The 23,687-nt window shown below is 49.0% G+C and overlaps 1 protein-coding gene across 5 annotated transcripts in view; it reads right to left on the reverse strand.

Annotated features, from left to right (window-relative positions):
* FRMPD3 (FERM and PDZ domain containing 3) overlaps positions 1–23,687 on the reverse strand; it is a 139,132-nt gene that overhangs the window by 26,532 nt on the left and 88,913 nt on the right. For 4 of the 5 annotated variants that reach the window (XM_045031004.1, XM_045031008.1, XM_045031003.1 and 1 more), the window contains 8 exons: positions 21,873–21,977; positions 17,487–17,594; positions 16,091–16,222; positions 14,315–14,434; positions 13,351–13,487; positions 11,231–11,357; positions 10,287–10,376; positions 8,063–8,242 (listed from right to left, as the gene is read on the reverse strand). In XM_045031004.1, coding sequence (XP_044886939.1) covers positions 8,063–8,242; positions 10,287–10,376; positions 11,231–11,357; positions 13,351–13,487; positions 14,315–14,434; positions 16,091–16,222; positions 17,487–17,594; positions 21,873–21,977 — 999 coding nt within the window. Of the gene's footprint in view, positions 1–8,062; positions 8,243–10,286; positions 10,377–11,230; positions 11,358–13,350; positions 13,488–14,314; positions 14,435–16,090; positions 16,223–17,486; positions 17,595–18,996; positions 19,253–21,872; positions 21,978–23,687 lie in introns of those variants that run through there. The other variant, XM_045031006.1, reaches the window with a different exon arrangement.

Below are 23,687 nucleotides of genomic sequence, written 5' to 3' on the forward strand. Positions count from 1 at the left end.
CATGTGCTACTTGAATTCAGCAGAGTAAGCAATGGGATCACTCAGGGCAGCAACGGGTGTCTAACTTCAGGAGGTCAGATTCTCAGGAATTACCAAAGCTGTGGGAGGAGATATTAAAATCCACCAGCAGAGAAGGCAGTTGGGGAATCCCAAACAAACCCATCATAATTCCTGTTCCACAGACTAGACTGGCTCTACAAATACAGGATGCAAGGAAAGGGCTGCTGGGAAGAACCTGCCCCAGAGGTGGGGAGGAAACCATGGAAAGACACACAGAGTTCAGTTACTGTTCACAGAGGAAGGATCAACACATCAATAAAGGTGGTGACTCAATGCTAAAGAGGCAAAGGGCTTTTATAAATATCAAGGGGAAAATAAACTCTGTTATTATTTATTATTTGCATTACTGTAATGCTCAGCCTCCCTGAGATTAGAGCTCCAGGGTGCGAGGTGGTGTTCAGAGGCATTGCAAGAGACAGTCCTGGCTCAAAGATCTTAGAGGCTAACTAGACAAGGCAGAGAAAGGGTGGGAATGGGAACAGAGACACAGATAAATGAAGTAGCTTGGGATATTCATTGGATCGCTGCCTCTCAAACAGACCCATTTATAACTGAGAAAGGGGAATGAAATTAACCAGGGCTCAAAAATAGCTGAGAACCTGAACTGCTTTGTTTGGATGTTTCCAGAAAAATAAAGAAAAGAAATTGGAAAAACATGGAAACCAGGAGTCCTTGTTAAAACAACAATTACCGATAAAGACCAGATGAGGGAACACTTGGAAAATCTGTACTGATATCAATCGGCTAATCTGGATGACATGAATGCTAGGGTATCCACTGTCCATGGAAGTCAATTGGGAGCATCTCCACAGAGGTAAAGGAGTATTGGATCAGGCCTTAAAGGAATCAGCACACAAACCATCTCACTGACAATGAATTTTGAAAAGTCGTGGGAAAATCTAGGAAGTATCAGAAGACTGGCAAAAAGCAAACCTAATATTGAATTTCCGCAGAGGAAAAGAGAGCGATCCGAGAGATTACAAGCCCGTAAAGCTATTCATATGTAAATGAATAGAACAAATAGACAGAAAAATAAACAACCTGATACTACAGTGGAACCACGCGCAATTGGGCCAGATACACTTGATTGCTTTTGTGATACAGTTACAGAATTCGTAGGGGATGGGAAAGCAGAGGATGGGAACTACTTGTAGTTTAGGCAAACATTTGATACAGTGCCCTATAAAATCTCACTCCTCAGTTAATTCAGACTGTTTGGATTATGGACTCTGGCATGTGGGCTGCAAACTGCCTGAAGGACTGAAGGACCAGAAAGACGAGGTTATGGTAAAGAGCAAAGCATTGAGTATCCAGTGGGGGAGTTTCGAGCTGAGTGACCCACAAATTGGTGTTAGGTTTGGTCTATATTTAATATGTTCATTAATGATCTAGAACAGCGGTCCCCAACCTTTTTGGCACCAGGGACCGGTTTCGTAAAAAAAAAAATTTCCGCGGACCTGTGGGATGGTTTTGGGACGATTCAAGCGCATTACATTTATTTTTGTACTTTTATTTCTATTATTATTGTAATATATAATGAAATAATTATACAACTGACCATAATGCAGAATTAGTGGAAGCCCTGCCCCCATCTGACCCCCACCCACTTCCTGCCCCCCCGACTGCCCGCCCCCCTCAGAATCCCTGACCCATCCTGCTCCTTGTCCCCTCACCATCCCCCAGAGACCCCCACCACCCTGGGACCCCACCCCTGCTCCCTGTCCCCTGACTGCCCCAACCCCTATCCCCCCCCCCCGCTGAGTCCTGACAGACCCCCCCGGAACACCCACAATCCAACCCCCCCCATTCCCTGCCCCCTGACCGCCCCCCCAACCTCCGCCCCCTCTCTGTGCCCTGACTGTCCCCAGGACTCCCTGCCCCTTAGCCAACCCCCCTGGCCCCAGCCTCTTACCCCCGGCTCCCTCCTCACCCGGAGCCTCAGCACCTCGCCCGACAGCTGCAGCGTGCCTCCGGCAGGGCCGGAGCTCCGTCCCGCTCAGAGCCACGTGGTGAGGGGGCGGGGCTCAGGGGCCCCGCCGGAGACACGCCGCTTGATGTGCTAGGGGTCGGTTCGCGCCCTGGTTCCTAACAGGCCACGGAGCAGTAGCGGTCCGCGGCCCGGGGGTTGGGGACCCCTGATCTAGAAGAGGGAATAAGCAGCACATTGATGGATTCAGATGATTCCAAATGGTGCATTTGTGAATACCTCTGTGGAGAGACCATTCATACAAAGACACCTGGAGGTTTAGAAACAAGGACAAAAAAATAACAGCATGAGATTTGAAAAACCTCAAGTTAATGCATCTAGTGGGGATGGAATGATGTGAACCAGAGATACTCCTTTCAGAGTGGTAGCCGTGTTAGTCTGTATCAGCAAAAAGAACGAGGAGTACTTGTGGCACCTTAGAGACTAACAAATTTATTTGGGCATAAGCTTTCATGGGCTAAAACCACTTCATTGGATGCATGTAGTGGAAAATACAGTAGGAAGATATATATACACAGAGAACATGAAAAAATGGGTGTTGCCATACCAACTCTAATTAGACTAATTAATTAAGGTGGGCTGTTATCAGCAGGAGAAAAAAAACATTTGTAGTGATAATCAGGATGGCCCATTTCCAACATTTGACAAGAAGGTGTGAGTAATAGTAGGGGAAAAATTAGCATGGGGAAATAGTTTTTACTTTGTGTAATGACCCATCCACTCCCAGTCTTTATTCAAGCCTAATTTAATGGTGTCCAGTTTGCAAATTAATTCCAGTTCTGCAGTTTCTCGTTGGAATCAGTTTTTGAAGTTTTTTTGTTGAAGAATTGTGACTTTTGGGTCTGTAATTGAGTGATCAGGGAGGTTGAAGTGCTCTCCGACTGGTTTTTAATATTATAATTCTTGACGTCTGATTTGTGTCCATTTATTCTTTTGCATAGAGACTGTCTGATTTGGCCAATGTACATGGCAGAGGGGCACTGCTGGCACATGATGGCACATTGGTAGATGTGCAGGTGAACAAGCCTCTGATGGTGTGGCTGATGTGATTAGGTTCTATGATGGTGTCCCTTGAAAAGATATATGGACAGAGTTGTCAACAGGCTTTGTTGCAAGGATAGGTTCCTGGGTTAGTGTTTTTCATAGAATCATAGAATCATAGAATCTCAGGGTTGGAAGGGACCTCAGGAGGTCGTCTAGTCCAACCCCCTGCTCAAAGCAGGACCAAACCCAACTAAATCATCCCAGCCAGGGCTTTGTCAAGCCTGACCTTAAAATCCTCTAAGGAAGGAGATTCCACTACCTCCCTAGGTAACCCATTCCAGTTCTTCACCACCCTACTAGTGAAAAAGTTTTTCCTAATATCCAGCCTAAACCTCCCCCTCTGCAACTTGAGACCATTACTCCTTGTTCTGTCATCTTCTACCACTGAGAACAGTCTAGATCCATCCTCTTTGGAACCCCCTTTCAGGTAGTTGAAAGCAGCTATCAAATCCCCCCTCGTTCTTCTCTTCTGCAGACTAAACAATCCCAGTTCCCTCAGCCTCTCCTCATAAGTCATGTGCTCCAGCCCCCTAATCATTTTTGTTGCCCTCCGCTGGACTCTCTCCAATTTATCCACATCCTTCTTGTAGTGTGGGGCCCAAAACTGGACACAGTACTCCAAATGAGGCCTCACCAGTGCTGAGTAGAGGGGAATGATCACATCCCTCGATCTGCTGGAAATGCCCCTACTTATACAACCCAAAATGCCATTAGCCTTCTTGGCAACAAGGGCACACTGTTGACTCATATCCAGCTTTTCGTCCACCATAACCCCTAGGTCCTTTTCTGCAGAACTGCTGCCCAGCCATTCGGTCCCTAGTCTGTAGCAGTGCATGGGATTCTTCCGTCCTAAGTGCAGGACTCTGCACTTGTCCTTGTTGAACCTCATCGTATTTCTTTTGGCCCAATCCTCTAATTTGTCTAGGTCCCTCTGTATCCTAGCCCTACCCTCCAGCGTATCAACCACTCCTCCCAGTTTAGTGTCATCTGCAAACTTGCTAAGGGTGCAGTCCACACCATCCTCCAGATCGTTAATGAAGATATTGAATAAAACCGGCCCCAGCACCGACCCTTGGGGCACTCCACTTGATACCGGCTGCCAACTAGACATGGAACCATTGATCACTACCCGTTGAGCCCGACCATCTAGCCAGTTTTCTATCCACCTTACCGTCCATTCATCCAGCCCATACTTCTTTAACTTGCTGGCAAGAATACTGTGGGAGACTGTATCAAAAGCTTTGCTAAAGTCCAGAAATAGTACATCCACTGCTTTCCCCTCATCCACAGAGCCGGTTATCTCGTCATAGAAGGCAATTAGGTTAGTCAGGCATGACTTGCTCTTGGTGAATCCATGCTGACTGTTCCTGATCACTTTCCCTTCCTTTAAGTGGTTCAGGATTGATTCCTTGAGGACCTGTTCCATGATTTTTCCAGGGACTGAGGTGAGGCTGACTGGCCTGTAGTTCCCTGGATCTTCCTTCTTCCCTTTTTTAAAGATGGGCACTACATTAGCTTTTTTCCAGTCATCCGGGACCTCCCCCGATCGCCATGATTTTTCAAAGATAATGGCCAATGGCTCTGCAATCTCATCGGCCAACTCCTTTAGCACCCTCGGATGCAGCGCATCCGGCCCCATGGACTTGTGCTCGTCCAGCTTTCCTAAATAGTCCCGAACTACTTCTTTCTCCACAGAGAGCTGGTCACCTCCTCCCCATACCGTGCTGCAGAGTGCAGCTGTCTGGGAGCTGACCTTGTCTGTGAAGACAGAGGCAAAAAAAGCATTGAGTACACTAGCTTTCTCCACATCCTCTGTCACTAGGTTCCCTCTCTCATTCAGCAAGGGGCCCACACTTTCCTTGACTTTCTTCCTGTTGCTAACATACCTAAAGAAACCCTTCTTGTTACTCCTAACATCTCCGGCTAGCTGTTTTGTTGTGTGGTTGCTTGTATTTGCTTCAGGTTGGGGGGCTGTCTGTAAGCGAGACCTGGCCTGTCTCCCAAAATCTGTGAGAGTGAGGGATTGTCATTCAGGATAGGTTGTACATCCTTGATGATGCGCTGGAGAGGTTTTAGTTGGGGGCTGAATGTGATGGCTAGTGGTGTTCTGTTACTTTCTTTGTTGCGCCTGTCCTCGAGTAGGTGACTTCTGGGTATTCTTCTGGCTCTGTCAATCTGTTCCTTCACTTCAGCAGGTGGGTATTGTAGTTTTAAGAATGCTTGATAGAGATCTTGTAGGTGTTTGTCTCTGTCTGAGGGACTGGAGCAAATGGAGTTGTATCTTACAGCTTAGCTGTAGACAATGGATCGTGTGATGTGGTCTGGATGAAAGCTGGAGGCATGTAGGTAAGTATAGCGGTCAGTAGGTTTCCAGTATAGGGTGGTGTTTATGTGACCATCGCTTATTAGCACTGTAGTGTCCAGGAAGTGGATCTCTTGTGTGGATGGTCCAGGCTGAGGTTGATGGTGGGATGGAAATTGTTGAAATCATGGTGGAATTCCTCAAGGGCTTCTTTTCCATGGGTCCAGATGATGAAGATGTCATCAATGTAGCACAAGTAGAGTAGGGGCGTTAGAGGATGAGAGCTGAGGAAGCGTTGTTCTAAGTCAGCCATAAAGATGTTGGCATACTGTGGGGCCATGTGGGTACTCATAGCAGTGCCACTGACTTGAAGGTATATATTGTCCCCAGATGTGAAATAGTTGTGGGTGAGGACAAAGTCACAAAATTCAGCCACCAGGTTTGCTGTGACATTATTGGGGATACTGTTCCTGATGGCTTGTAGTCCATCTTTGTGTGGAATGTTGGTGTAGAGGGCGTCTACATCCATAGTGGCCAGGATGATGTTTTCTGGAAGATCACCAATGGATTGTAGTTTCCTCAGGAAGTCAGTGGTGTCTTGAAAATAGCTGGGAGTGCTGGTAGCGTACGGCCTGAGGAGAGAGTCTACATAGCCAGACAATCCTGCTCTTAGGGTGCCAATGCCTGAGACGATGGGTCATCCAGGATTTCCAGGTTTATGGATCTTGGGTAGCAGATAGAATACCCCTGGTTGGGGCTCTAGGGGTGCGTCTGTGCAGATTTGTTCCTGTGCTTTTTCAGGGAGTTTCTTGAGCAAATTGTGTAGTTTCTTTTGGTAACCCTCAGTGGGATCAGAGGGTAATGGCCTGTAGAAGGTGGAGTTAGAGAGCTGCCTAGCAGCCTCTTGTTCATATTCCGACCTATTCATGATTACAACAGCACCTCCTTTGTCAGCCTTTTTGATTATGATGTCAGAGTTGTTCCTGAGGCTGTGGATGGCGTTGTGTTCTGCATGGCTGAGGTTATGGGGCAAGTGATACTGCTTTTCCACAATTTCAGCCTGTGCACGGAGGTATTGGCAGGGATTTAGAGGTGTCTGTGGACAGCAAGTTAGACCTGAACTTGCAATGTAATTCCGCAGCAAGCAATGCCAATGCAGATTCGGGCTGCATATACAGAGGTCTCTCATCCCACAGCAGGGAGGTAACAATCCTACTCTCTCTATAGATCTGTGCCTGGAATATTGCTTCAGTTCTGGGTGCCCTGTTACCAGAAAGATTGTGCCAATTTAGAGGCAGATAAGAGGGCTGCTACAGGAATAATCAGGGGCCAGTGGCAGAGACTGATGGGGAGAGATTAAAAGTACTAAGGCCTGGCTAAGTGGCAACTGAAGAGGGATGACATGCTAACAGTCCACAGATCTCAGCAGGATGTTCACACCAAGGAGACAGACCATCTGCTTTGAACAGTACATGGGGGTGGGGGGGAAAGACTCGGTCATGGGCTGATATTAAGAAAGGGAACCTTTAGGCTCAGTATCAAGAATACTTCCTGACAGTGAGTTCTTGGGGAAGCATCTCCCAGGGGACGATGAAGATCCTAGTGCTTGTGACTCTGCAACCATGATGAGACACATCCCTAGTAAATGGAATCAGTCATCATGCACTGGCAGAGAGATGGGTCTCTTCTGAATCCAGCCCCTAGGATTCTGTGGAGATCACCTGTGTTTGCGGTTGCCAGGCACAGCTGGAGAATCTGGCCAAGCCAACAGAGGCCGGTAGGCCTGGGAGGTGATGTTCTCAAAATGGTTCCTTCCTACAGCCTTTCTCAGAGGGCATGGCTGCTTGCGGAGGTGAGGGGCTGACTGCGGGGGTTCAGTGAGGGCTAAAGCAGTGCCAGCTCCTGCCAGTGCGCCTCTGTCTCGATTGCAGCACCCCTGCTGCTCCCACTGGGCCCTCAAACAGCATTGTCAATGCTCTCCAGTCTGACTGACACTTTTTCAGTTCAATTCGATGAGGCTTCATTGGCATGCCAAGTTATTCCAGTGTTGCTGATGTGTAAGAAAGAGACAGGCCTCTCGGGTACCTGTCAGAGGGGTATGACCCACCCAGGACGTGTCCATTTGTCATCACTGTCTGTTCCTGGTCTCGTGGCAGGACAGAATTTCCTGCTACTCGTGTCCTGAATCTCCACCCAGCTCACTACATTCATCTCAGTCCCAACCTGCAACCCCGCATCTGGTCAAAGCACACAGTATCACAGTAGCACTTAGGAACCACAACCAAGGCCAGAGCTCCAGATGCTTTACACATAGCGAGCCAGTCCCTACTCAAAGCAGCTTACACTCTAAGTGGACAAGACAGACACAGGGGAAACAGAGGGGAAGTGACTGGCCCAAGGTCACCCAGCAGGCCAGCGGCAGAGCTAGGACTAGAACCCAGGTCTCCTGACTCCCAGTCCAGTGCACTCTCTACTTGACCCAGTGTCCAGGAGACATTAATGATGAGACCAACCAACACATCTGCACTCATGCCACCTGAAGACAAGTCCTCAGAGGAGCCCTGACCCTTAGCCTCTGAGCCTCCTTGTGTGAACCTCCCTGCTAACCCTTCTCCCAGCTGAAGACCATGACTCCTTCTGCACCTGCCCTGGGAGGAAGTTGTGCCTACCTTGGCATCCAGGATGCTGGTCTCCACTCGTGCCACACCCTGGTTTTCCCTGAACAGCTGGATCTTGCTGACCTTGCTGAACTCTGACAACACCGTGGTGAGGTTGGTCTTCAGGTCGATGACATGACTGATACCGTGGCGGGGGCCCACCAGGAGCATGGTGGCCGGCTGCTTCTCGTCCTGAGAGGGTGGCCACCCCAGTCGAATCAAAAGAGAGAGAGACACGTGTGAAAAAATGCCATGCAGCTGTATGTGAAAAGGCTGCCTGCCCAACCCCAGCTGAGCTCTGTTCCTTACACCAAGCCAAGCCTGTAGCCAAGACATTATTTACTCAGCTGGCTGAAGTCCACCCTGGATCTGGGCCGGTGGGGAGGGGTCACAGCACCAGAGATACTTAATGCATGGCAAGGGGGGCAGCCAATGCTGAGAACACACCTGGAGTTTGCCAACAGTTTAGCTCCCTTTTCCGCAGTGCTGGGAATGGCACCTCGGAACAGCATGCAGGTTGCCAAGACTATTTAAAAATAAATGGCAGAACTGATTGTCTGCATGAAATATTCAGGCCTGTTGTCATGCTACAGAAAAGTAAAAGCATGTTACAGAGATGGCGGGTTTTAAATCACCTCTGAGAAGGAGGAGGCCAGTGAAAGGGGAGGCGGACGAGAGGGGTTGGGGAGGAATTTTACGGAACAATAAAGGAAAATAAAAAGCTGATCTCTGATTAACAATGGCAATCAGTATTGACCTGGCCATTCCAGCCATGACACATGGTGCTAAACTGGAATGTGAAGGGAAAGCTACAGGTTGGACAAACACACACAGGAAAATAATGATGAAGATCACACTATTATTGCCCTAATGCATATATTGCACCTCCACTGAGCCTTTCATCTGAGCATGTCAAAGTGCTTTATGAGCATTAATTCTCTGGGCCCCTCCTGGACATGCTAGATCAATATTCCTACCTTCATTTTACATTTGAGGAAACTGAGGCACAGAGAGACGTCACTTGCCCAAGGATATGCAGCAAGTCAGTATCAGAACCCAGGAATGGGAGGCAGGAGGCCTGACACCCACTCCCCTGCTCTAAACCCTCAACCACACTGTGCTTAATATAGTCTGGATCTTTTTTTATGGAGCGCTTGGAGCTGTTGGGAGAGGCGCTTCTGGAGTTTTTACATAATTATGAAGAAGCAAGTAAAAAACATGCTGCAGACCAAACCAATGGGGAAGGAAGCAAGGTAAGAGGACGTCGTGAAAGTGGGTACAGCCTGTGTGGCAGGAAGGAACGATAGCAGATGGATGAAACTTACAACAGAATGGAGAGCCATAGATGGAAGGTGGCACAAGGGCCACTAGAGATGGAGATGAGCCAGGCAACTGGGAACCTTGGCAGGTCCTATGTGCTCATGGTTTGGCTGCGTGGCCTTCATCCTGCAGTGGACAAAATGAGGCTGCGTTGATGAGGATGATTTTAATGGGGATGACAAGTAGGCGGAAGGAGTGGACTATGCTCAGGCAGATTATATCACTGTAACAGCTTCCGAGACACTGCAGACCAATAGACAGGCTGGGATTGCTAATCACAGAAATTTCAAGGCTGTCTGATGTATTCATCGCAAAGACAGAACAGGGAACATTTCCTGGGACTCGGTCCTCCATTGAGGATCCCTTCACATGCTTCCAGGCCTCACAGACACTCTTGGAGGGAGAGGGAAAGATGAGATGTCTAAAGGCCAACGACAGGACAGCCACTAAACTTTTACAGCCGCAAACCCTGGCAAACAGGATTTCTATAGTGGAGCTGGGATTTAAGAGCATGGCTGAGGCCCTTTAAAATTATTTGGGTAGAAGATCATCTAATTAAACAACTACAGACACAAAGGGCCCAATCCTCATCTGGTATAAACTGGCACTGATTCACTGACTTCCAAAGAGTTACAATTCATACCCGCTGAGGATCTGGCCTGTAGTCAGTAGAGACTCTGAAGGTTTTATGGGCAGATTAGTATTGTCACCTCACAGCAGGGGAGTTCATTAGAATCTGGGAAATGACCTGTCCTTTATTTGGAGATCATGGACACCTATGCACATTCGTGCATGTGCATACGCTGTTGTGCATGCCAAAGGCCAACTGCCAATTATGCGGCACCCTCGGAACCCATAAAGACCCACCCAAAATCATGAGGATGGTCTACTCTGTATCATGCTGGAATTACCATACCAGTCCCACTGTGTTGAAGAGGACTCCTGCAAAGGTCGGAAGCTCATTCAAGATCCGCAGATACTGGAGCTTTGCCTGGGTTGTTGAAACCTGAGGAAATACATCAGTGTAACAAGGCAAAGACTCAAGAGACTGAAAAAACTAAGGAGGATCCCGAAGGAGGAGTCAAGGAAGGTCCTCTCCAGAAGCTTGGGGAGTGCTTGGTGCAGTTTTGGGGGGTTTAGAATTTGCCATTGTGCCTCAAATGATTCGTGACATGGAGACATCCCCAGGTGATGTGGAGATGGCAGCTGTGCTCCCTTAACAACTGAAGGCAAGTAGCTGCTGTTGTTGGAAACAGATATTTTATTTTGCAGTGGGACAGGGCAAACGTCTAAAAGTTTATTGGCCCAGAGAAGGAGAACGTCCATTCAGACATGCAGGTACTTCTGTAAACCCTTAGAGGATGACGTGTCCTTCTGGGATCTACAGCTCCCGTGAGCAGTGGCCTCCCTCACAGGAACTCCAGCAATGGCAGGGGCTGGATGGGCAGACAGGCCCCTCTCCCGGAGCATTGCCACACATCTGACTCTTGATGCTCGGAAGCACAAAATGGGAAAATAATCCTAAAGCCAAGTTAACTAAACTGGTGACTTTTTGGCCAAGTTTCAGCTTGGTTCTTAGTTTATCTGAACTGACTGTGCTCCACCACGGTTTACTGCTGTGAAATCCAGATTACCCTGGCAAATGGATTCATGACAAAGAGCAGGCTAGCGGGCTGTCACCCCCGGGGATTTACAGCACACTGTAATGGACTTAAACATCAATTGCATACAATAACACGAATCCCTGGCTAGCCATGCACACTAATAGCAAGTGAAAACATAAAAGCTCCTGCTGGCACATACCAGCTGCAGCACTCCCCACCCAGAACCCATGGTGGGGCTGCGCTGGCTTCTGCTTACCTTGGTGCCACTGGGCGGCTGGTTCTGATGGGCCTTCAGCTGCTGAGAGAGAGATTTCCGAAGGCTCTTCTCTTTGATGAGCTGCAGAAGTGAAGGAGGCAGAAACGGCTCCAGCCCCCACTCCTTCCTGCAAGCAGAAATGACTTCAGAGAGAGGAGAGCGAGCGGCAGGTGCTCAGAAGGGAGAGAAGGTGACAGAGAATGGACGGGAAGGAGAACAATACACATGGCCAGAACCTGAGGCCAGGTGTGTGTGGGTGGGGAGCAGCTCTGAGAACCAGTGGGCCTCCTCTAAGCCCTCCTGCTACCTTAGCAGAGTGAATCAGGAAGAGGTCAGATGCAGATCCTACCGCTGGGGAGTTCTGGTGTAGGGGATGGGGGTGGGAAGCAAGGCAGGGTTTCACTGCAAGATACAAATCTGGGGCCAAATTCAGCCCTGGTGTCAGTGGGTGTAACTACTCTGAAGTCAACAGAGTCTCACCCATTAACATCAGGTCTGAATTTGGACCCCGGTTTCTAACGCTACTGCTGGTTTATAAAGACCCAGCCACTTTTATAACCAAGTAAGTGTTGATCCCCCACTTCACTACATGGTTTCTGCTTCCAAACCAGTAAGTACCTCAAGTCCACTCCAGAGAGGCAAACAAATCCAGAGCTTGTCCTTATCCCAAGTGACTGGAGATACAGGAGGAGTTCTCTCCCATTCCACCATTATTGCAATCGTGTATTCTTTCTAACCTGTTAGGTGCTTTACAGACAAGGTCTCTGCCCCACATGACTCCCAATCTCCCGGTGTGATGCTAGCACAGAGTTTGGTAGCTCATACGCTTCACTTCAGGCTGCATCAAGTGGGCTAAAGTTTTGGGCTCAGGAGGAATGGATTCTTACTGCTGAGATGAGAAACCTCAGTCTGCCAAGGACTGGCTGCCTAGTGTATGTCCAGGATGATGGCTGGATTATTCCTCCCCTGCTTACATGGGATGACAAACATTCTGCCTTGCAATCTACCGCACGGGAGGAGGGGGAACGTTCTGCAGGTTGACTATTGACCCCAGACTGCGGCGAAGATGATTCCGAACTGCCGAGTTCCCAGCTTGCGCTCTCCTCCCCTCCCGCGCAATCTGCAGGCATTGCCTGATGTGCCACAGCTCCTTTCTTCTGGCCATATTTGGCTGGATCTCAAGGAGCCAGCTGGCAGGGTGCAAAAGATGGGAGTGAAGAGGCAGACAGGAGCGGGAAACAGTTACTGGGACACTGAAGCACCCTCTTGCCAACAGAGGGAGCCAAAGCCATTGCTAAGCATCTACAAGGCACAACAAGCAGTGAAGAAGGCTGAACCTTGGCCGTTTTGGTCTGCCAGGGCTAAGGGAATGGTCTCTTTGGCCTCCCTTCAAGGAGTGCTGCACCCGCTGCATTTGGGGGTTGAACCAACCCTGACTTCAAAGCAACATTCAGAACCATGTAGTTTCAGCTAGCAAGGAAGGATTCTCTAATGGTTAGAGCTGGGAACCAGGACTCAGGAGATCTTGGGTCTACTTCTGACTCACTGTATGGCCTTGGCCAGGTCCCTTAACTCCTGTATGCCTCAGTTTCTCCATATGTGAAAAGGAGATAATACCTACCTACCTCATAGGCTGGGCGGGGCAGGACTGTGAAGGTTAATTCATTATTGATTGAAACATAATCTGGAAGCCTCAAATGACCCGGGACAGGGAAATGCAAAGCATCGCTACAAAATTGTATGCTGGAATTATACAGCCCCAACAGGTTTGCCTGCTTTGGATGCCAAGCTGTAAATCAGGAAATGGCCCCAGGTTCACAGCAAACTTCTCCACCAGCCTGTGCTGGGTCTGGTGTTTGTAAGGAAAGCCTGCTGGTTTCAGGCATCTCTTTGCAAATGTTGTGTGTGTCCTATCAACAGCGTTGTGCTGGGCCTGCTGCCAAACCCACTTCCCATCGGCTGATTCTGACCTGCGTTCCAGCTGCACCCTACGTCTCCTCATCCTGAAACAGTCACCTGCAGAGTCCCAGTGACAAGGCAGGAGCCCTGGCCAGGTAACGATACGTGGCTGGGCAATGGGGGCAGGGCTGAGAAGGGGGAATTGGGAGAGCAGGACTCACTCCACAGTTTTGAGGGACACCTTCTGGGCTGGCCGGGTGGCGGAGACGGTGATGTAGATATGGAGGGCAGCCAAACCCAGCAGCGTCTCTGGCTTGGGGTCCATCCCAAAGCGCTCCCTGATCACGTCGTTGCGGCTCTGGGGTAAGAGAGGAGACCGCTCAGAATCAAACTGGAGCTGGCCCCTCAGCCGCTTCACAAACACAACACCTGAGCATCCCAGTGTTGCTGCCAGACAGTTCTGCCTTGGGAAGGCAGTGCTCCGAGCTGCCAGGCACAGGCCGGCTGCTCTGCAGACAGCAACGGACTGGTTGGCTTCTCCTTCTACCATCTGCCACCTCAGCTGATCTGCCAGCCTTCACGGTATCAGACATCTCCATCAAACACAGGGGAGGAACACAACGTTACAGCCATCCCGGAACAGATTTACTTCTGGCAGGGCACTGCTAGCAGGAAGCTCACAGTGCCAGTGTTCTGAGTGGCACTGGCAGGGCACTGCCAACAGGAAGCTCACAGTGCCACTGTTCTGAGTGGCACTGGCAGGGCACTGCCGACAGGAAGCTCACAGAGCCAGTGTTCTGAGTGGCACTGGCAGGGCACTGCCAACAGGAAGCTCACAGAGCCAGTGTTCTTAGTGGCACTGGCAGGGCACCCCTGGCAGGAAGCTCACAGTGCCACTGTTCTGAGTGGCACTGGCAGGGCATTGCCAACAGGAAGCTCACACTTCCGGAGCTCTGAGTGGCACTGGCAGGGCACTGCCGACAGGAAGCTCACAGAGCCAGTGTTCTTAGTGGCACTGGCAGGGCACCCCTGGCAGGAAGCTCACAGTGCCACTGTTCTGAGTGGCACTGGCAGGGCAATGCAAAGCACGTTGGGTAATGCTGGGACTGAAGTGACCCGAGAACAGCAATGAGGCTGTATTTCTATTGGCCACTGGCCTGACCTTCTGTCTGTCCTTCCCCCTACCTGGATGTACAGGTACTCAAACGCTGCTGGGTCTCGATGCAGCAGCTCCACCGGGTCTTTGGGGAAGAAGCTCACACGAAAGAGGCATCGCATCCCCTGATAATGTGTCCTCTGCACCACCTGTCCCAGGGGGCGAACAAGAGCAGGTGAAGCAGGAGTTGCTGTTCTAAGGCAGCAGAGTGGGGAGCAGCCCATTATCCAGCCCTGCACCCCGTGCATTTCACAGCCCCCTTCCCCTGCCGTTCCCTGTCCTTCCCTGCCCACTTTACCCACCCTGGAAATTGAGATCAGCCCAGACCGGTACACTGGGGAACAATGCACCAAACTCTAGGGGAATTCAGAGCTGGATTGGAACGTCACAGCTCAGCCCATCTCTGCCAGGGAGGTCAGGCAGCCTCACTGAGAGGAGCTGACAGGATTCAGGGCCATTCCTGCAAGAGGCCATGGGGCTCCGGCAGAGTTATAGAGGCATTACAAGCCCAGGTTTGCAGGCACTTATAGACCAAGGTCATATCAACCCCATAGATCAGGTCAGATTCGACTAGACAGGTGCAGATGCACAAACTAACACTCAGACCTCCCGCTACCTGACTGCACCCACAGACCAGGTAGTTAGAGATCTACAATCGAGGATTTGTGCCTGCAAAATTGGAGCCCAAATGGAAAGGCTTTTGGGAATGTGGCCTGCCATCTCTTAATCTTCTCCCGGATGGGAGTGTCCCAGAAGGATGCTGAGGATTCCCGGTTACACTAAGCCAGTGTTTATACAGCAGCCCGAAGACGTACATTATTATTACTCTCATTAAAGCCGTCCTGGAAGCCCCTGCCCTTTGCCAAGGAGAAATGGGTCGGGCTCTCCTCGCAAGCCATCAGAACTGCCCCTCAGTTGGCCAGAGGGGACACTGCAGAACGTGAGGCACACACTCCCTATCACGGGGCTAAGGACACTGCTTCCTTCCACGCCTTTCCCAACCTCATCCAGTCCAGGTATCAAGCCTGAGTCTTCCATGGATCTAGGCAGACCCACAGGCCCCTCAGTCAGCCCCTTTCCCCTGTCTTACTGGTTCCAGTGCCTGCTGAAGTGCCAGTGGGAGCCTGATAGCGAAGGAGCTGCCAGTGGAAACCCTTCCTTGCCCCACGTGGCACTAAAAGTGTCTCCACTGCATCAGCTAACCAGAAAGTACAACTGCGAGTCTGAATGCCCTTCACCCCAGGGCCAGTGAGCCCCCGGGACCCCAGGCTGGATGGACCTGTAGACTGGATTCCCCTCTTGCCCCAGCAGAAGCTCATCCCTCTAGGGCAGGATTAAAGCATATTATTCATTTAGGTCTAACACTGTAAGGAACCATGCCTGGCAGCTATAACCAACAGTCCTGGATTCATCTCCTGGCCACGCGTGAAGGCAGCTGCCTAGTTCTCCTATGCTCTGCTGGGGATGTTAGTTAACACTGGCCTCCCACCTCTCCCAGTCTTGGGGGCAAAAGAGTCTCCACGTTGCCATGGGAGAGTGTATGACAGATGTTCCTCTCCCTGGGCAGCCCATCAGGACCTCCCCGGAGCACTGACTCCCACATGCAGAACTGAGCCTGTGGGACCCTTTCCAGCAGTGACTGATGGCACCAAACTGATTCCATCTTACACCTTCAGCCTAGTCCTGAGCTCCTTCCTCCTAGGTGGAAACCTCCCCACCCCCACCCTCATGGAGCCAGACCTCCTGCTACAAGTACAATGCTCGGCCTGGTGGCAGGTGTGCAGCCATGCAGCTCAGAAGCTTACGTGGGCCAGGGGCTGCTTGTCCTGGAGGAGGAGGAACTTGTGGCTCTGCTCTGGGCTGGAATACTCCAGGACCAGGGCAAAATGTTCGATGTATCTCAGGGACAGGCGGTCCTGTAGCGTCACCATCACGTCCTGGCAATGTAACCCAGAGAGAGACACAGGCAGGGTTATATGGGCCAGCAGGTAATGTCTGTATGCATGTTTGCAGGAGGTGCAAAAGCTGCTGTTTCGGGTATAACAGGGCACTGTTGTTCTGCAGCCCAGCTCCCATGTTCCTTTCCAAAGGCTACACCATGGATAGGCAACCTATGGCACATGTGCCGAAGGCGGCACGCAAGCTGATTTTCAGTGGCACTCACACTGCCCAGGTCCTGGCCACCAGTCCGGGGGGGCTCTGCATTTTAATTTAATTTTAAATGAAGCTTCTTAAACATTTTAAAAACCTTATTTACTTTACATACAACAATAGTTTAGTTATATATTATAGATTTATAGAAAGAGACCTGCTAAAAACGTTAACATCTATGACTGGCACGCGAAACCTTAAATTAGAGTGAATAAATGAAGACTCGGCACAGCACTTCTGAAAGGTTGCCGACCCCTGGGCTGCACCCTGGGAGAGTGTTATCTGATAGCGTCTAGCTAAACAGACCATGGCCTGTGCAACAGCAATGTATTACTCCACACCTAGCTCAAAGGGAGACTAAGGGGACCTCCCTTACAGCAACAGTAAAGGAGCGATCCCTCATTGCATTAGGGGACATCTCTTTAGAAAAGAGACCTCGGGCCCTTCAACTACCTGTGGGAGGACAGAAGGCAGAGTATTAGCTGGGCAGATGTAAATCTCTGACTGGTCAGTACTGTTACAACAGAGGGGATGTGTCTTTCCCATCAGGCTGCGCTGGGAATTAGGAGAACAGCCTGTTATTGTTAATAGGCTTTACAGGCTTAATAATAATCCACATACCATGCTGCAAATGAACCCCCTCCCCAGGCCAGCTGAGTACAAGGAATGTCAGACCTGGCTCTGAAGAGCCATAGCCAGTGCCAGAGTGGGGATCATGAGGGTAGCACAACAGGGTGTGTAGCACAGTGCATGCCGACAGCCTGATTCAACAGCAAATCTCCTGTTGACTGGACTGGGCCCCAAAACAAAGGTGGAGGCTGGTGAAATGGGGGAGGGAGAGAAGACGGGGTCACAGAAGAGCAGAATATTGTACCATGGAAAATACAGCACTCAGGGAGGGAAACATGCTATTTATTATCTGGGGCCAGTGCACAGACAGCAACGTGCTTTGTGCAAGGCCGCAGGAGACTGGGAAACAGAACAAGCAAATGTGATAAGGGAAACACAGAAGCCAAGGAAGGGCCCGTGGGGTCAGAGGAGGGCTCGCACCTTGACGGTTGTTCGGCCATCAAATGTGAATGACTTGATCTGCCCGTTCTCCAGGAAAACCTTCAATACATTGGGGATGAGGAGGAGAGCTTCCTTCTTCAACATCTCCTGTCAAACAGGGCCAGGGGAAAGGCAGAGCCCCAACGGGTGTGGAACAGGGAGTGAATGCAGCAAAGAAAGGCGGGGAGGGTTGAAAGGAAGAGCATGGGAACAGGAGATGGGGAAAAGAGAGGGAGTGAGTGGGGAGGCCCATGAAATGAGAGAGAGAGAGAGAGAATGTCAGTGATATACTAGTTAGTGGAGCCTCTGCTCCTTCAGAATTATGCACTAAGAAAAGGCAAATTTCCCATGAAAATACAGCATCTGCGTCGAGCTCTTTGAAAGCACAAGGGCTGAGAATTTCAGAGCTATCTGGTGGAGTCACATATATGAATCTCCCTTGATCCATCTCAGCCCCCAGCCAATCTCAAGCCGTATAGGAACCCATCTGTTGAACTGCATATCTTAGGCGGGCAGCACAGCGAAGAATGATTTTATTTAGCAAGCAATGTTTGAATCAGATAATTACTTAATTGATTTGGCTTAAAAATAGAATTTGCTAGAAGCGCTTTAAGATTTATTTTTACTAGTGCGGCTTAACAAAATCTTTCTGCAATTAAGAGATGTCACAGTCTCTCATGGCTATGCAGAAATATCCAGGCAAAACGGCCCCATTCACAGGCACAGTCTCAAAGCCCTTTGCACTGGGGTTTAAACCACATAACTCTGCATTAAAGTCAACTGCCAAACCCCACATAGTGTTCTGAAAAACACCCTCCCAGTCGAAGCAAGAGACACTGATCTCCCGGAAACCTTCTCAGCCAAGGATTTCAGTTTCTCTGACACCAAATGCCTGATCTGGGTTACATCGTTTTGATGAGCATTCCGTCACGAAAATATTATAACAGATCTTCTGCCGTCTGACTGGCTCAGAGGACAGACTTTCTGGGTGCTTCAGCCTATCAGAGCTAGACTTCTCTGTGCAAGCACAGCACACTTTTAAAGTGTACTGTCTTGACAGGAATAAATGGGCCTGGGACCAACTTAAGTTTTTAGGATGAGCTGTAAAGGGAAAGAAAATTGGGCTTGTGCCCTTTTTTGATTCCTTGGTTTGCAAGGTTAAAAAAAGTTGCACACTCTTTACATTAGAAATCAGATCTTTTCTATCCACTTTCTTTTCCCCCCTGGGAGATTCTATGGATGACTAGAAAATTGGCAGATACTCAAGAAATGAAACCTGACTATGGGGATATGGATTGTTTAAATGTTGTTGGTTTTTGTTAACACCTGTTTAACTCAAATGCCTGATGAACACCTAGAAAGAAAGATCTGGTAAATCTCAAACACCTGCTGTTCCGCCACATAAGGGCAGAGACCTCCAAGGAGTTCTCCAGACAAGGTCAGGCTTAACACTAATGATATTTCTAATATATAAACAAGCAGGAAAAAAACAAAATACGCTCTTACCTACCACTAAACAAATATTAACCCATTACAGACATTAGGCCATGTCTGTATAATGCTGTCACCAATCATTACTACAACTAAAGGAAGAGAAGCTCAGCTAGCCCTGCCTGGTGGGCGTCCTCATGAATGTTGGTGTCTGTGCTCTCTCTCTCTTTGGGCTGTCTGGTCCTTAGGGTGCTGAACAGGCTGCTGGTGTATCTAAATAATACTCTATGTACTCAGTGCTTCTCTTGGAGTGGTAGTCAGGTGCTCTGCGATCCTGTCAGAGGGCAGCACGCTGTAATCTGCACTGCACACACATGAATACAACCTGATGTGGAAGCAGGGAAAGAATTAACAAGGATTTAAAGGGAATTTTAATGCATGTCAGACAGTTAGCAAGAGTTAGGCTAGCTGTGACCCTAATGACGTGAGATTTGTAGAAGCAAGGATAGTGTAAGACATAGGGAAAGAACTGTGTACAAAGTTATTACGACCTTGTAACTGATAACCAAATATGCAGGCTTGCTTTTCTTAGGAGTGAGACAAATAAGATAGCAGAATGGCTTATGTATAAACAAAATGTAGTGTTGCTCTTTATTGCCTGTATTATTGCTAGTTATTGTCTGTAACAAAAGTATAAAGGCTTGCTGTAATTGTTTACCAGTTGAGAGACCTGTCCAGGACTGGGGCGACCCTGTGTCCTATGGCACTCTCTCCCTCCATTGTAATTACTGGAGAAATAATAAAGTATTTGATTTTGCTGCACCCAAACAAAAAGCGAGAACTGAGTTTTTCTCCGACACTGACATTCACCAAATGGGAGAGTCACTACCTACTTCCCGGCGTGCTGCATCTGCAAGTGAAACCAGTCAATCTATGACTGGAAAAAAGCTAATGTAGTGCCCATCTTTAAAAAAGGGAAGAAGGAAGATCCAGGGAACTACAGGCCAGTCAGTCTCACTTCAGTCCCTGGAAAAATCATGGAACAGGTCCTCAAGGAATCAATCCTGAACCACTTAAAGGAGGGGAAAGTGATCAGGAACAGTCAGCATGGATTCACCAAGGGCAAGTCATGCCTGACTAACCTAATTGCCTTCTATGATGAGATAACCAGCTCTGTGGATGAGGGGAAAGCAGTGGATGTGCTATTTCTGGACTTTAGCAAAGCTTTTGATACAGTCTCCCACAGTATTCTTGCCAGCAAGTTAAAGAAGTATGGGCTGGATGAATGGACGGTAAGGTGGATAGAAAACTGGCTAGATGGTCGGGCTCAACGGGTAGTGATCAATGGTTCCATGTCTAGTTGGCAGCTGGTATCAAGTGGAGTGCCCCAAGGGTCGGTGCTGGGGCCGGTTTTATTCAATATCTTCATTAACGATCTGGAGGATGGTGTGGACTGCACCCTTAGCAAGTTTGCAGATGACACTAAACTGGGAGGAGTGGTTGATACGCTGGAGGGTAGGGATAGGATACAGAGGGACCTAGATAAATTAGAGGATTGGGCCAAAAGAAATATGATGAAGTTCAACAAGGACAAGTGCAGAGTCCTGCACTTAGGACAGAAGAATCCCATGCACTGCTACAGACTAGGGACCGAATGGCTGGGCAGCAGTACTGCAGAAAAGGACCTAGGGGTTACGGTGGACGAAAAGCTGGATATGAGTCAACAGTGTGCCCTTGTTGCCAAGAAGGCTAATGGCATTTTGGGTTGTATAAGTAGGGGCATTTCCAGCAGATTGAGGGATGTGATCATTCCCCTCTACTCAACACTGGTGAGGCCTCATTTGGAGTACTGTGTCCAGTTTTGGGCCCCACACTACAAGAAGGATGTGGATAAATTGGAGAGAGTCCAGCGGAGGGCAACAAAAATGATTAGGGGGCTGGAGCACATGACTTATGAGGAGAGGCTGAGGGAACTGGGATTGTTTAGTCTGCAGAAGAGAAGAATGAGGGGGGATTTGATAGCTGCTTTCAACTACCTGAAAGGGGGTTCCAAAGAGGATGGATCTAGACTGTTCTCAGTGGTAGAAGATGACAGAACAAGGAGTAATGGTCTCAAGTTGCAGAGGGGGAGGTTTAGGTTGGACATTAGGAAAAACTTTTTCACTAGTAGGGTGGTGAAGAACTGGAATGGGTTACCTAGGGAAGTAGTGGAATCTCCTTCCTTAGAGGTTTTTAAGGTCAGGCTTGACAAAGCCCTGGCTGGGATGATTTAGTTGGGTTTGGTCCTGCTTTGAGCAGGGGGTTGGACTAGATGACCTCCTGAGGTCCCTTCCAACCCTGAGATTCTATGATTCTATGCATGTGTGCAGGGGAGGAGAATCCGTGGAGTGAGCTACAGCCTTGCACTCACAGCCCTAAGCCACTTCCCAGCCTGCTTTGCTCTGCCACAGGGCAGTTCCAAGGCCACACACTGTCATGGACCAGCGCTACCCTGAGAGATAGAGACCCTGCCCCTTCACTTGTGGCCTGATCAACCACGGGTACACGTGAGATGTACATACTGGTCTACCCATCCAGTTTACAGAGAGCTACAAAGCAGCTGCATCTCCTTCACAAAAAGCTTATCTGGGACACAGGTGGACCTTACAACTAGATCAGACTCCTGCAGAGTGCTGTGGATCACATGCCAGCTCTATTACCTGTACTCACAAATCCCTCTGTCACGACACGCATCACAATCCTCTGTCCACTATAAGTGAAGTTAGACGGACCACAGTCCACCACTTACAAGCTGATTAGCAGAGGTCTCTCAGGCATCACCCAAGAACCCTCTGGCAGGAATGGCCCACAGGAATTGCTGCACCAGCGCAGGAAGAGCCATCTTTCAGAGGAGCAGACTGACAGCAGGAATACTCACATCACTGCAATGGTGGACAAAGGAGGAGCAGCACTTACTGGATCTGTCTCACCAACCGTGACCTGTTCTGAAAATCGGACCTTCACTGGATTGGACCTCAGTTTCGCCTTCTTGGCTGCACTGATGAAAGCAGATTTTGGGGACTGCAAAGAGAACATAGGGTGTTAAACATCTGTCCTTGAAGCTGAAGCTTGGGGAGGGGGGAGAGAGAGACTTTCCTTGGAGGCAGTGCAAGAGAGAGGAAGATGAGAAGCATTGATAACATTAGGTAACAGAACACATGCAGAAATTCCTCATGTTTTCACATGCCCTGCTGGAGAGACAGGCCCCCTAGGGAGCGCCACCACTCCAGTCCCATGGAAGAGTAGCCATGGTGCTGGGGCAGGGATGGGCACAATCCACAGGGAGGGAAACAGCCATAAACTTCATCCTTAGTTTCCTGAGCATGTAGGGGAGTGAGGACAAGGACCTACAAATGGCTGCCTAAATCAAAGCCCAGCTACTGTTCCTGGGGCTGCTCCAACCGACACAAACCTCACCTCTGTGTGACATGTCTGTGGCACTGGGGGTAGCAAGGTGAGGCACACAGCGCAGTGAATGGGAGCACCTGGTACATGTTAGCAGTCATGGATCCATGCCTGCAGTGCACTCCCACTACCAGCTGGAGGCACTAACAACATGATGGGTGTCTATGTCCCATCCACCTCCCCAAGCTGGGGTCACCATCACAACCCACTGAGTTTCCACCTGCCTGATGATGATCAAGCACCCTCAGGAACCTGTGTGGAGAGGGAAGGGGAGGTACAAAGGCACACTGGCAGAAGCAATGTATGAGTCTGCAAGCACCGGGTGGCAGCAGAGGAGACTGATTGAGGAAGAGAGTTGGAGCTTTTGGATCAGAGGATCAGGGAAGTTCTGCTGAAGTCAGTGAGACTGCGCTGACTGACATCAGCTGCGGCTGTGGCTTTCCACCTCTAATTCAATGGTTCCTAAATACAGTCCAGGCTGCTATTGAGTGAATTGCATTGCCCGGTGATGGCCATGTGAAATGGTCTGGTGGTCTCGTTCCAGTGCCTGCTGGTCAGGTGGCCTCCTCACAAGCATCACTGTGACACTAAAACCTCACAGGCTCAGCACACAGGCCACAGACCAGAGCTCGACAACATTGTTTGCCAAAACCTTTTTTCGTAAAAAGTGCAGATTTTGGTTGACTGAAACATTTCACAAAATTGTGGTGATTTTGCCAAATTGTTTCATTCAGGGAAAAAAAAAAAAAAAAAGCCCTACAAAATTCAGAAAAAATTGCAGTCTCGAATTTTTTATTCTAACCACTTTTCATTTAGAAACTTACTTAAATTGTAAAAAAAACCCAAAATGTTTAAAAATAGCTCAGAAATGAAATCAAATGCATAGTTTAGACACAAACGAATTTTTTTCAACTTTTCAGTTTGCCGAAAATTTAAAAAAACTTTTTCATTTTGGGTTGACCCCAAATAATTTTTTCCTGATTTTTTGGAACACCCAGTGAAGCAACAACAACAACAAAAAATCAGTTATTGGCACAGCTCTCAGGCTGGACTGAACCCTGGAGTGCTACCGATCTGTGCTGCCTTTACTGGTGGTCTCTCCTGGTCTCGAGTCACACTGTCGGGGTAGGGGACAAAAGTTTGCATTGCAACAGCCTGCGCAGGTTGGATCGATTTAAATCAAGGTGAAAGCCTCAATTTAAATAATCAATTTAAATCAATTTTTCCATTTGCACTTCAGTTATTTCTAAAGAAATGTGCATTCTCATTGGTTGATAGAATCATTAAAACATGATTGTGCCATATTTATAAAGCTTGATCTCAAAA

This window comes from Mauremys mutica, chromosome 9, assembly GCF_020497125.1.
Source record: "Mauremys mutica isolate MM-2020 ecotype Southern chromosome 9, ASM2049712v1, whole genome shotgun sequence".
NCBI classification, from domain to species: domain Eukaryota; kingdom Metazoa; phylum Chordata; order Testudines; family Geoemydidae; genus Mauremys; species Mauremys mutica.